Raw genomic sequence first — 13,643 nt, forward strand, 5'->3', positions numbered from 1 at the left:
CCAGATAAATGAGTCGCAAAGGGTTCTTGTACAACAAAGTTAACCGACACAACAACAATAACAATATAGCCTTTCAGTCCCAAGCAAGTTAGGGTAGGCTAAAACCCAACAAAAAAAAAAAACCAAGAGATGAATCCCAGCCATGTAATGAGGCAGCACCTGCCCATTGATGCAGTGGACTAAGTGTTGAATTTTTCTTTGTTTGGAAACATGATCTATGATTTCTCCCGGTTATGTTTGGATGATCAAATAAGTGTAAACACGAGTAACATTAATTGGCATGCGTCATGTGGTTTGAACCGATGCTTCAAACAAGTTTATCTACCACCATAACATGATTACAAAATTTTTTGTACAACAGTACCCAACAAAATCCTCTTAAAGACTCTCATCTCATCCCTGATTTTACATCTCCATGCCGTCCTGCGCCATATTCTGCAGATCCTCCTCAGTCAACAGCGTCTTCTTGCCACCGCTTCCCGTCTTGTCATATGGCTGTGCCATCCTCCGGAGAAACTGTTGCAGAGCAAATGTTAGGGCATCACTATGACAAGCAACAGAGCAGGTTTGGTCGATGCTAGTGATAAAGAGAGACGAAAATGCTAACACTATGATACAAAGTTAAATATACAGTGCTATTCAAGCTGTTTTAGTATTCTTATACGTAGGGGGGAAGGAACCTTGTAAGCTGTGAACACCGAACCTGGTACTATATATAGCTTCTGGATGATAATAAAATTGGCAGCAAATTGCTTTGCAAATCACAATAGCCGAAAGCAACAAAAGCTTCAAGGAACCAGTCAAGGAAACAAATTTGTAAATCATACCTCACGAGCTATATGGAGAGCCATATCAGTGCTCAGATTTAGGTGCGCATCATGCAACGTTCATGCATAATTTTAATACTTCATAAGCATGTCACCTTTGCTGATATTGTAATAGAGGTTTAAACTAAAGCAGCTTGTTTCCAGATACGTATATTGGAGTAATAAGACGGCACAAGATTGGAGCTGGTTCGTTAGCATACAACTATACATGCGGGGTTCTTGATGCTCAGCTATGCTAGAACTCAGTGCGTCAAGGCAGTAATCAAGTACCTCTTGTCAGCAAATATCATCATCCCATAATCAGCTTTGGAGCGAATCACACGGCCAACGCATTGGGCTGCTTGCCTGTGACATTAATGAGATTTCAAATTTAAAGGGCGTACTTTTTTTTTAATTTTAACACTTTTTTGAAACTAATTTTAAATCTAACACGGTCGGATTTTTTTTAAACTAATACTTTTGGCCGCGCCTATTGTCCTGGCACGGCCAAATGCCTGTGCTGTGCCATGCATGGTGGCGCGGCAGCTGGCTGACGTGGCGACGACTGGAATCGCGACCGTTGACGTGGCAGGGCCTGCCGCGCCACCTATCTTGGCGCGGCAGTGCCGTGCCACGGCGCATGGCGCGACGGTTCCTAGACGGTTTACCACCTCCACCGTGCCTCGTGCTTAGAACTGTGCCACTCGCCGCGGCCACGCGCCCATCCACCTATTGCGGCCACTACCGAGGACTATGCCGCCAATGAACTTCGCACCGGCGACCACCCCGTCACTCCATGGCATCGAACTCTGCGCCGGCGTCGAGCTCCGTGTTGACGAGCCTTTTGCAACCGGATGTTTGACGCGTTTCAGATGTTTGTTTCATGTGTTTTCCCTTTCAACGGCCGCCCATATTAACCACCGTAATGACTGGTCTTCAGTTCCCCCTTACACGCCTCTCACATTAATTATAGGTGAATCAATCGATCACAAGCACTCGTGGACTCGTGGTGTTGCTCCTTAACAACTCATAGGATATATACGTACGCACTCATCGTGGAAGTTCATCAGATGCTTTCGACTTCTGGCCTCCTCCTCCCTATCTATCTTTTCAGCTCCATAGAATAGATAGAAATGCAACTATAAAGCTGCGATCCTGGATTCCTAGTGGATGATCTTCAGGTTGTGGGGATATATAATATGTTCCTCAATTGTTATCCGGTGCTCATCTGTTATTTAGTATCTTGGGACGCCAGGAAAGCTAATCATGACGGCAGTGCTGCCGCGACGCATAGAAACGAATATGAAGCAAATAAATGAAGTCAGTGCGCAAGGTCACAAGCTGCCACATAACATTTTCATTGGTTTGACATAAGTTCGACATAGCATAACCAACTTAGCCTATAAGTTTCGGACGCCAATAATAGTTCGACCTAACAAACTAAGACCCAGGAGTGTAAGGATCCCTCGGACGCCTCTGTCTCTTCGGATTTGTTGGCAACACATTGGGAGTGTAGCCAACGTCGGTATGGTCGCGTCGACGGTGCGTACGGCTCGTACCCTGCAATTATATGATATGCACGATTACTTATAATTCTTTATGATCGTTAGTTCATGGAGCATAAGTATTTAAAGAAACTACCTTTGTTAGTACATGTGAGGCTCCTTGGGTACCAAGCGGGGCACCACCTAGCTGAGACATGCTGATCTTGTCCTGCGGCCAATCGTCCCACTGGTCGTGTTGTCTGCGGAAGCCCGGGGGGTCGTCGTCGTCGTCGTCCTCGGTTGCAGGGTCCTTCCCAGCGCTATGATGTGGTGGTGTACGCACCGCGGAAGTGGCACCTGTCATCGGCTGAGAAGAGCCGGCTGGTCTCCTCAAAGTGATTGAAGACGTGCCACCCGACCGCGCCGGGAGTGGTGGTTCCTCATAAGGAGTGTCCATGCAGCTCAGCTTCTGAGCTAGCTTCCTGCAGCTCTTCTTCATCTTCTGCATAAATAGACGTTAAAGTTAGTGCATTTCCCAAACGCATATACACTAAAGAAACATTTTCGGAACGAACAAGTTTATGTTTACCTCCACAAAAGCCACGAGAATGCCTGGCCCCTGCCCTCTAGACTCATGAAGTCGAAACACTGCTTCGTTGGACAGTCTTGACAATTGTGTTGCCTGGGTATAGAAACGCGGTTGGACAATTTTAGTACACATACTTAATACCAAAAGGATAACAAATTGTACCATTCAAGTATCTTACCACGTATCTTTGAAGCGGGGCTCTCTGTAGCTGTGTGTCCTCCCTAGTGGTAACGTCGTACACATCTTCAATGATATCTTCCTTCGAGTCCTCGTCAATCGCCTCCTTAGTGTATGGGGGCTTGATATGTGTCCTCGTAGACCTGTGAAGCCACCGCAGGTACTCATCGAAGGTGTGCTGGTCTTGTGGAGGACCCGCATGGACCGGATGTCATACCCTATTCTGCCACAAATGGATGTGCGCGCTGTGTGTCACGCGCCAATCCTTGGTCTTGTACCTCTTCCTGCGGTCATACCTGCAATAAAACGATGTTAGTTGTACCACACATGCCTCTGAATTGTAGCTTTATTATTAATCGATAACACACCCATGCAATTCTTGGTTGGTGGAGTAAAGCGGTGGTGGGCAGCCTGTCATTCTTCCAAACTATCTGCAGACCCTGATGGGCAAGTGAATCTCGACCACATGGAAGAAAATAAGAGGGACGTCGCAGCGATACTTGTCTGACTCGTCTCTAGTGATAGGACTGAGATAGTACTGGAGCTCCGGAGCATCCCAAGGACACCAATGCACCTGAAATTTCATAATTGAGTTAGGTTGTGATATAGTGTACATCGAACAAGACACAGGTATGATAGTAAAGAGAACGTAACCTGGTGCTGTGTCAGGACGTCGAGACCGTCCGTGTACTCCCTGTACTTGCGCCTCGCATTCCCTCTAACTAACTCTGCTTCCGTCCAGATATACAGAGCTATAGGGAGTGTATCCTGCCCGTTCCATCGCTGCATTGAACACGATAATGAATTAGCCATTAATAATCTCATCATATGTAACTGCCTCGAAGATTATAGTGAACCGAAGTACTTATCGGTAAACCATTATTAAGGGGCCTCCCAACAGGCCATCGTTCCCAACACCAAATCTAGAGTAGGTAGGAGCAACCCCCAAGGTTCGCATATCCTGAGGTGCGACGGCAGGCAACGTATAGCTATCGATACGTCCATGCCAGGACTGCGCTGCCCCAGCTGTACGCCGCTATGTTCTCCCATGGCTGGCGTAGTATGTCAAGGAAGATCCAGCTAATGGTGTTGCCCGAGGTGTCTGGGAAGAGAAAAGCACCAAGAAAGTGCCAGAGCCACACTTGAGCGAACCTGTCGATCAGAGCCTCCTCAGCCTGTGGGTCCAAGTAATCAAAGCGCTCTGTGATCCAGGACGACAAAACACCAGAACTTTTCTTGAAATTGACCAAAGAAAATGAAACCCGATGGCTGCAGGAAAGCAATGCAAGTATTAAATAGGCTTGAATTACTCACTTATTTTTCTTGAAAGCCTCGTCGTTCGGTGGAAGAAAGCCAGTAAACTGAGCCACCAGCTCCCTCCTGTGATCGTTGTCAACTATCCCTGTCACTAGAAGTCCCCCCAACCGAAACCCTAAAATAGCCTTCACGTCCTGCATGCTAAAGGTCATCTCGCCACAAGGTAGGTGGAGCGTGTGGGTCTCAGGCCTCCACCTGTTATAAGAATAGAACGACTGTTAGTTGCCTCAAATTTGTTACAAGAAAGTTTGTGTACAAATAATGCACTCGCACCTGTCTATAACTGCAGTAAGTAGTGCTGGGTCAAGGGGCGGAAGACCGTGGTTGACAACACGGACAAGCTCGAAGAAGCCGGCACGCCGTATGTACGGCGCATAACGCTCGTCCCACTGGTGCGCCCTGGTATGCGTGCGGGGCCTCAAAGGAGGCAAGGCCACCTCTGCGTCGTTGTCACTCAAGATGTGTGCTCGGTGCTGGTCGTCGTACTCCACCTCAAGAATGGGGTACAACGGGTGCTGCGTGGGAGGGGCCATCCTGTTATAAATTGATAAACAAAGCGTTAGAGTATTCAAATTAACAAAATTCAAATTAACATTATGTAGCATTGCAAAATTTGAACTACTTATTATGCAATATGAAAGCACATGTATATATTCAAAGTAAAATTAACAGACATATCACGCACTAGTAACATAAACAACTTCACTAGGAATATAAGCATTTGACGAAACTTCATGAAGTCATCAAAATCGACGTATCACGCACTAGTAAGTACCGACATTTGTAAACTAGTATCTATACCCAAAATCCCTAACTAAATAACTAACTATAAACTAAATAATAAATACCTAATCAATCCCTAAACCCAAAATCCTAACCTCAAACCTAAAAACTACCTACATAAATCACAAACAAATTCACTAACCTAACTATCCTAAATCACTAACTATCCTAAATCACTAACTATCATAAATCAATAACAATCATAAAACCCTAACTATCCTATATTACTAATTATCCTAAAACAATAATAATCAAAATAATATGAAATCGAGAGGGAGGTACCTTAGGAGCGGGCGGCGTTCGTGACGCGCCGGCATTCGTGGCGCGGCCGGCGCGGGCGCTGCGCGGCGGGAGTGGCCGGACGCGGTCGGCGCGGGGGCGGGCGGGCGCTGCATAGCGGCGGGGCGCGTGCGGCTGGCGGCGGGCGATGCGCGGTGGCGGGCGGGCGGGCAGGGGTGCGTGCGGGCGGGGGGCTCGCTCGCGATATTTATTTGGCCCAGCCGCGCCATACGCCATGGCGCGGCACTGCCACGCCAAGATCGGTAGCGCGGCAGAGCCCTGCCACATCAGCGAACGCGTTTCTGGTAGTCGCCACGTTAGACCTCTGCTGCGCCACCATGCATGGCGCGGCACAGGCATTTGGCCGTGCCAGGGCAATAGGCGCGGCCAAAAGTGTTAGTTTAAAAAAACCCGACCGTGTTAGATTTAAAATTAGTTTCCAAAAAGTGTTAAAATTTAAAAAAAAGCTGCCTAGTGCAGAGAGCTCCCGCTCTATGCGGGGTCTGGGGAAGGGTGTCAGTGGCAAGTCTTACCCTCTGAAAGAAGAGATGGCTCGAGAAAACTTAGTAGATTGATTATGGAGGTACCAAATGAGTACAATATATAGGCAAGGATTGTCAAGGGTTTATAGAAACACCAATCAACGGTGATCCTTGCCTAAACCAAGATCATCTACTATAAAACTCCAAGGGGCGCCTACAGGCGCACTCAGCCCAAGCCTAGGGCATAACAGCCCATATAGCCATGCTAATAGCCCAAGCTACAGCCCATAATATAGCAGTCTAACACGCCCCCGTAGTCTGATCGTCGCCACCACGCACGTTCAGGCTGGACCTGAACTCTGTGAAGACCAAAGATGGAAGACCTTTGGTGAAGATGTCCATATATTGGGATGAGGTTGGCACATGCAGGACATGAACATTACTAGCAACAACCTTCTCCTGAATGAAATGGAGGTCAATGTCGATGTGCTTGGTGCACTGATGCTGAACCAGGTTGGAAGACATGTAGATGGCGCTAATGTTGTCACAATAGACCAAAGTAGCACGCTGAAGGGGGACATGGAGCTCGAGCAAGAGCTGACACAGCCAAGAGGCCTCAACAACACCGTTGGCCACCGCACGGTACTCAGCTTTAGCACTGGATCTGGAGACTGTATTCTGACGCTTGGAGGACCAGGAGATGAGATTATCACTGAGGAACACAGCGTAGCCCGAGGTGGACTTGCGCGTGTCAGGGCAACCAGCCCAATCAGCGTTAGTGTAGACCACAAGATCAGTGGCAGGAGATGGCCACAATAGTAGACCCAAGTGGAGAGTGCCTCGAACATAGCGAAGGATGCGCTTGAGTGCTGCCAAGTGTGGTTCCCATGGGTCATGCATGTGAAGACATACTTGCTGGACAACATAGGCAATGTCAGGCCGTGTGAAGGTCAGATACTGTAATGCGCCAGCAAGACTTTGATAATCTGTTGCATCAGCCACAGGAGCACCATCAGCAGCTGCAACCTTGGGGTTTGTGTTGACTGGAGTAGAACACGGCTTACACTCAGCCATCCCAGCACGGTCCAAGATATCCTGCATATATTGCCGCTGCGAAAGGAAGAGACCGTCACCACACTGCTGAACATGCATACCGAGAAAGTGATGTAGTTTGCCAAGATCCTTCATTGAGAACTCCTGTTGGAGGGCCAGAATGATCCGCCAAAGGAGACCCGGGGAGGAGGCTGTGAGGATGATGTCATCCACATACAGGAGGAGATAGGCAATATCTGAGCCGCGCCTGTAGATGAAGAGCGAGGTGTCTGACTTGGCTTCGACAAACCCGAGAGACAACAGAAAAGTGGCGAACCGACTGTACCAAGCGCGAGGAGCCTGCTTCAACCCATACAAGGACTTGCTGAGCTGACACACAAAGTCTGGGTGGGTGGGATCCTCAAAACTAGACGGCTGTACACAATACACTATCTCTGACAAGATGCCATGTAGGAAGGCATTCTTCACATCGAGCTGGTGCACGGGCCACTGGTGAGACAGGGCCAGAGAAAGCACGGTGCGAACTATGGCAGGCTTCACAACTAGACTGAAAGTCTCTGAAAAATCCACGCTAGGCCATTGAGTGAAGCCATGAAGGACCCAGCATGCCTTGTACCGCTCAAGTGACCCATCGACGTTGAACTTGTGCTTGAAAATCCACTTCCCGGTGACCACATTAGCCCGAGGGGGGCGGGGAACAAGATCCCATGTGTGGTTTTGGAGAAGAGCAGCATGTTCTTCATCCATAGCAGCACGCCAATTCGGATTGGCGAGTGCGCTGCGAAAGGTCTTGGGCACTGGAGACAGTGGCGTAGCATGATAGAGAGCAGGAATCCGAAAGCCAGTCTTCGTGCGTGTCGCCATGGGGTGCAGGTTGATCACTGGGGGGACAACAACAACACCCTTAGGCAGTGGCGCAGGTGCAGCAGTTGACTGAACAGCAGCTGAGCGCTCAGCAGCTGGCCAGACAGCAGCTGGGCTCTCCCGAAGCGGTGTAGGGGCAGTAGCTGGCTGAACAGTAGCTAGGCGCTCAGCAGCTGGTTGGACAGCAACTGGGCACTCCCGACGCATGTAGACGTGACGGACTACGGGCACCAGGAAGATGGGCAGCGGCGGGAAACCGGGCGGAGGTCCACGTGGCCTGGCCAAAGCTGCTGGTGATGGTGAGGTCGAAGAAGCCGTTGCCGCACGTGGCCGTGCAGGCGATGGTGACATATTAGCCACACGTGGATGTGCGGGTGAAGGCGAGGCAGGGGCCGCACGTGGCTGTGCGGGCGAGGGGGCTGGCGCAACTGGTGGACTGGCTAGGAGCGCATCAAGCGCTGCTGAACCAGCCAGGTCATCATCTGTGTCAGCCGCAGCCCCACGTGGTTGTGCGAGTGTCGAAGGACCAGTGCCTATAGATATAAACTTATGTGCTGGTCCGATGGGAGCCGGCACATAGTCAGTAATGTCCAAAAAATCAAAGTCTGCTAGGGATGGAGTGGAGGCACGCTCAGCATAGGGGAATGCTGACTCGTTAAAGACGACATGACGAGAGATGATAACTCTATTGGAAGAGAGATCAAGGCAGCAGTATCCTTTATGATGAGCTGAATATCCTAGGAAGACACACAAGGTGGATCGAGGGAAAGTTTGTGGGGAGCTATGGCGGACAAATTGGGATAACAAGTGCAGCCAAAAACGTGTAGGTGATCATAGGAGGGTGTTGTGCCGAAGAGGGCGAAGTGCGGGGTGGATAAGCTCAGCGTTTTGGTGGGCAAGATGTTAATGAGATATGTGGTTGTCTGCATAGCTTCGACCCAGAATGAGGGTGGTAGGGAAGCCTAGAACAGTAGGGAGCGAATCACATTGTTAATGGAACGAATGATACGCTCGGCCTTACCGTTCTGGGCGGAAGTGTATGGGCACGACATGTGGAGGCGAACACCATGGGTAAGGAAGAACGTGCGGGAGCTGGAGTTGTCAAACTCACGACTGTTGTCGCACTGAACTGCCTTGATGGTGGTGCCGAACTGAGTGGACACAAGGGCAAAAAAGTGAGCGATTGTCGAAAAAGCGTCAGATTTCAACTTCAGAGGAAACATCCATAAATAATGTGAACAATCATCAAGAATAGCCAAGTAATATTTATAGCCCGAGACACTAAGAACAGGTGATGTCCACAGATCACAATGTATCAGATCAAATTTATTGGACGCTCGAGAAGTTGACAAATGAAATGGAAGACGCACATGATGACCTAATTGACATGCATGACAAACAGTAGTAGTATCATGACGACAAGTAGGAAGACTTGACGCAAGCTTGGAGAGGGCCTCGTGTCCAGGATGACCGAGGCGGCGATGCCAAAGTGAAGACTCGGTGGCGGCAACCAAGGATTGAGCAGCTGGCAACCGGAGAGGGTACAATGGTCCGGAGCTATTGCACCTGACGATCACGTTCCGAGACAGAAGATCCTTCACAGAACACCTAGTCGGGTCAAACTCAACAGAATAATTGTTATCGATAGTGAACTGGCGAACATAAATTAGGTTCTTAATAAGTTGTGGGGAAACCAGCACATTATTAAGACGTAAAGACGGTGAAATAACTGTAGAGCCAGTGGATGTAACGGGGAGTAAGGATCCGTTACCGACAACAATGGACGATGGAGTAGGATACCGCGAAGAAGTAGTATGTGAAAGCGAATCAGAATGTGAGGACATGTGAGAGGTTGCACCTGAATCGAAGTACCAGTCATTGTTGTTTTGTGGCTGCTGCAGCGTCATAGTGCTGAATGTCGAGGCCAGAGATGGCTTATCCCATGTGGGAAGTCCGGCATGCGGTTGGTAGTAGCCGGGGGGTGGTGCAGTCCAAGACCTGGCGTTCTCCATGATCGGGGCAGGCACAACATGCTGTTGAAGAGTCTGCTGGGCTAGCAGAGCGTGCTGAGGGGTGCCAGGCAGTGGCGCAAGTGGAGGCCACTGCCCAGGCTATGGTCCAGGCCACATTTGGATGGCCCCGGCCCATGGGCGGTAGAAGGAGGGCCATGGCGTGCCCCCAGAGCCAGAGCTGCTAGGCTTAAGCTGTCCACCAAAGGGCGCGCTAGACTGGGCACCTGGCTGCGTACTAGTGGGCGCTGGGTTGCCCCCAGCGCCGTCACGCCAGCCATCGCATTTTCCACGGCGGTTATTGGAGGGAGCAGAGCCACCCCCGGAGCCAGCGCTGGAGGCTGCAGGCTGCTTAACAGTAGGAGGACGCGACGGGGCTAACGTAGTGGTGGAAGCGGTGAGCGTTGTCAATTGAGACGACGACGTGTTCTCTATCATCAGCTCCACCAGGAGGAGGTCAGCCTTCATGTCTAGGAACATGGGGAAGGGGCGCCCTCGCCGGAGATGCATGCCGACGGTCTTGAAGTGCTCATTCAGACCGCGAATGAGGTTGAGGACGAGGGTGTGGTCGGTGACGACTTCACCTAAGTCACCAAGCGTGTCCGCCATGCGCTTGAGCTCCTTGCAGTAATCGGTGATGGACAGATCACCTTGAACGAAGTTGCGGAGCTTGGCGTCGAGGAGGAGGAGGGCGCGTGTCTCACGGTTATTGAAGAACTGGGACTCCACGACGCGCCAAGTGTCGCGGGCAGTGGAGTTGTGCGCTGAGATCGTCGCGGCGAGGTCATCGGAGATGGTGCAGAGGATCCATGACTTGACAACGCAATCCATGCACTGCCAGTTAGGGAAACCAGGCGCCGGTAAATCCTGCAGGACATGGTGTTGAAGGGAATACTTCCCAACGATGAGGAGGAACTGATCGCGCCACCGATTGAAATTGCCGGCATTGAGGTCGAGAACAACCGTGACAAGATTACGGATGTTCTGGACCGCAACAGCCTGGGAGTGGAGGTTGGTGATTGCAGCAGCCTCTTGCAGAAGGAGGGCTTGATGCAGATCGGTGTTGTCATTGTGGTTGGAGGCGTGATCGGAGAGGTCATCCTCATCGTCCCCGTCCGCAGGAGCACCAGCATCGGCGTGTGCCAGGGCGTCGCGAGCGCGTGCGGCGGCGACGGCGCGCTCCAAAGCAGCGGCCTGGGCTTCCTTCTCAGCTGCGGCGGCGCGCGCGAGGGCGGCATCGTGCTCAGCCTTCCGATTGGCTGCGCGTAGGCACGCAGCGGCATCCGCATCGGCAGCAGCTTTGGCGACGGCAGCAGCCTTGGCCTGGGCATCGGAGTCCAGGCTGGATACCGTGGGGACGACAGCCTTGGAGGCGGCGGCGGCTGCCGATTTGGGAGAGGGGGGAGGAGTCCCAGGCATCGTAGCACAGGGAAGCCGAGGGGAGGGCGCGCAGGGGAGGAGCGCAGCCGAGGGAGCGCAGCCGAGGGGAAAAGGCGCGCTAGGGCAGCGGAGGTAGAATGGGGGGGAATACCCAGACTCGTGATACCATGAAAGAAGAGATGGCTCAATAAAACTTACTAGATTGATTATGGAGGTACCAAATGAGTACAATATATAGGCAAGGATTGTCAAGGGTTTATAGAAACACCCAATCAACGGTGATCCTTGCCTAAACTAAGATCATCTACCATAAAACCCCAAGGGGCGCCTACAGGCGCACTCAGCCCAAGCCTAGGGCGTAACAGCCCATACAGCCATGCTAATAGCCTAAGCTACAGCCCATAATATAGCAGTCTAACACCCTCGCCTGTGCAATGCGAGGAGATTTCAAATTTATTTCAAGAAATTTTGTTAGAAATATCTTGACAACATAAGAGGTGACAATGAAAAGGAGTTGTTTTTCCTGAAAGTAATAATGTTATTACCAAAGCATCAAATGTTAGGAAGTCACCCTCCTTTATCTGGAAAGTTTCCCGGAGGTACTCCAACCTAGCAAGCAATATCCTGCAAATCGTATAGGGACAAACAAAGGCAACTATTATGAAATCATTAAGCCACCACAAATTGCAACTGTGTGCATGCATCAAACTACTTATACATACGAAGTAACTATAACTTAGCACCAAAATCAAGGGGTAGAGAGGATTGAAGCTAAATGTGAACAGAACTCACCGGCTCAGTGTAGAGAGGATTGAAGCTAAATGTGAACAGAACTCACCACCTCAGTGTGTACTGGAAAGGAACACCAAACATGATAACTAATCTGCCATAGTGCCAATCAAAATCAATACCTTCAGCAACTTTGCCCCTGCATTAAGTGTTAGCAAGAGTGAAACTATAGCTTCCAATGGTGACAACATTTTTTTATCTATGTTACATAGTCAGTCACATCAATGAATATTTAACATAACCAAGAATAAAATTTGGAAGGTTGCTTTCAGATCGCAAATAATAAGGTGGACCAACCTGGCAACAGAGAAGAAAATGGCACCTCTTCCACAATCACATGCCTTTCTGTAGTTATCGAGAGCCAATGTTGTCTCAATGACATCTGGTGTTTCGATTAACACTAATTTATGTTGCATGATGTCCTGCAAAACAGTAAGACCAGGTTTTCGTTATTGGAACTAATGTATATGTATCTTATCTGGGCTATAGAAAATTTACAGGTATTTCATTTTCATAACACAAATGACTAGCATATCTTTGTGGATAACAAAAATTTACCACCAATACCTGGGATATCTGTTTAGATAGCAAAACTGCAGATATGATAGATGTAATTCTTTGTCCAAAGACTAGATAGTATCTATTTAGTGCCAAAGGTAAGACTTAAACCAACCTATGCTATGCATGTTGCTGATGTAATAAATAATTCGGCAGTGTCTATACGAGTGCGATAGTACTGGTAGATACTTTTAAGTCTTAATGCAACTTGAGACTCTTATTATCAATATAGATATGTGGATGGAAAATCCAGAACATGCGGATTAAGTCCACTTTTGGCCCCTCAACTCTTGGGTTGGTCTAATTTTAACCCTCAACTACAAAACCGTCTAGTACCGGTACCCCAAGTGTCAAACCCGTTCACTTTTAGCACCTGGGCGGGGGCAAAGCTGTTTTGACCGACGTTGAGCGGTTTTGACCACGCCACGCTGGCGTTGACCGCCACGTAGGACGTTGGTCTGCATCTCAGCGACATGTGGGGCCCGCGCCCACGGCGGATGCTGGGCTCGACGACGTCCACTTCACCGCCGCGCTGTCCCGCCGGCTGTTCCCTCCTCCCACGCCTTCGCCTCCGCCCGCCGCCGAAGTTCGTGGAAGAGGACCTACCATGGCAGGTCGGTAAAAATCTCCGATGAACCGACCTTCTGCTGCTATAAAGCCAGCCATGACCACCATCCAGGAGCGCCTCACCGAGCTCCATCTTCCTCTGCTCTGCGCCGTGCTCTCCTCTACCCTCCTTCTCCTTCTCTCCCTTTCCTCCTCCTCCTCCACTCTCCCTGCCCACGCCGACGCAGCCCAAGACCGCCACAGAGTCGCCCAGCGCCCTCCACTGCACCGGAGCCATGGCCACGAGCCGTCGTCACGCCGCCACCCTGCTCTGCTCGCCCACACCTGCCTTCCCATCTCCTCTGCTCCCTCTTCTCTCTGTAATCCCTCTGCTCCATGAACGCCGCTGCCCTGCTCCATCTCGCTCGCCCTGCACCGCGTGTCGCCCTGCGCCCTCCTTCCCTCCGACTCCCTCTCTCTCTCTCTCTCTCTCTCTTCTTTCCCTCTATTGCTCGCCCTCTCCCTTC

General features: G+C 50.2%; 1 protein-coding gene across 1 annotated transcript; it reads right to left on the bottom strand.

The window, feature by feature from the left end:
* Positions 1-9,945: 9,945 nt before the first annotated feature.
* Positions 9,946-11,262, bottom strand: LOC136515353 (uncharacterized). Its single transcript, XM_066508970.1, has one exon. The coding sequence runs from the start codon at positions 11,260-11,262 to the stop codon at positions 9,946-9,948; it is 1,317 nt and encodes a 438-aa protein (XP_066365067.1).
* Between the last annotated feature and the right edge of the window lie 2,381 nt (positions 11,263-13,643).

This window comes from Miscanthus floridulus, chromosome 17 (genome assembly GCF_019320115.1).
Source record: "Miscanthus floridulus cultivar M001 chromosome 17, ASM1932011v1, whole genome shotgun sequence".
NCBI lineage: Eukaryota > Viridiplantae > Streptophyta > Magnoliopsida > Poales > Poaceae > Miscanthus > Miscanthus floridulus.

Excerpts from the sequence above, each read along its gene's own strand:
- LOC136515353 (XM_066508970.1), bottom strand. The coding sequence starts at position 11,262 with ATGCCTGGGACTCCTCCCCCCTCTCCCAAATCGGCAGCCGCCGCCGCC.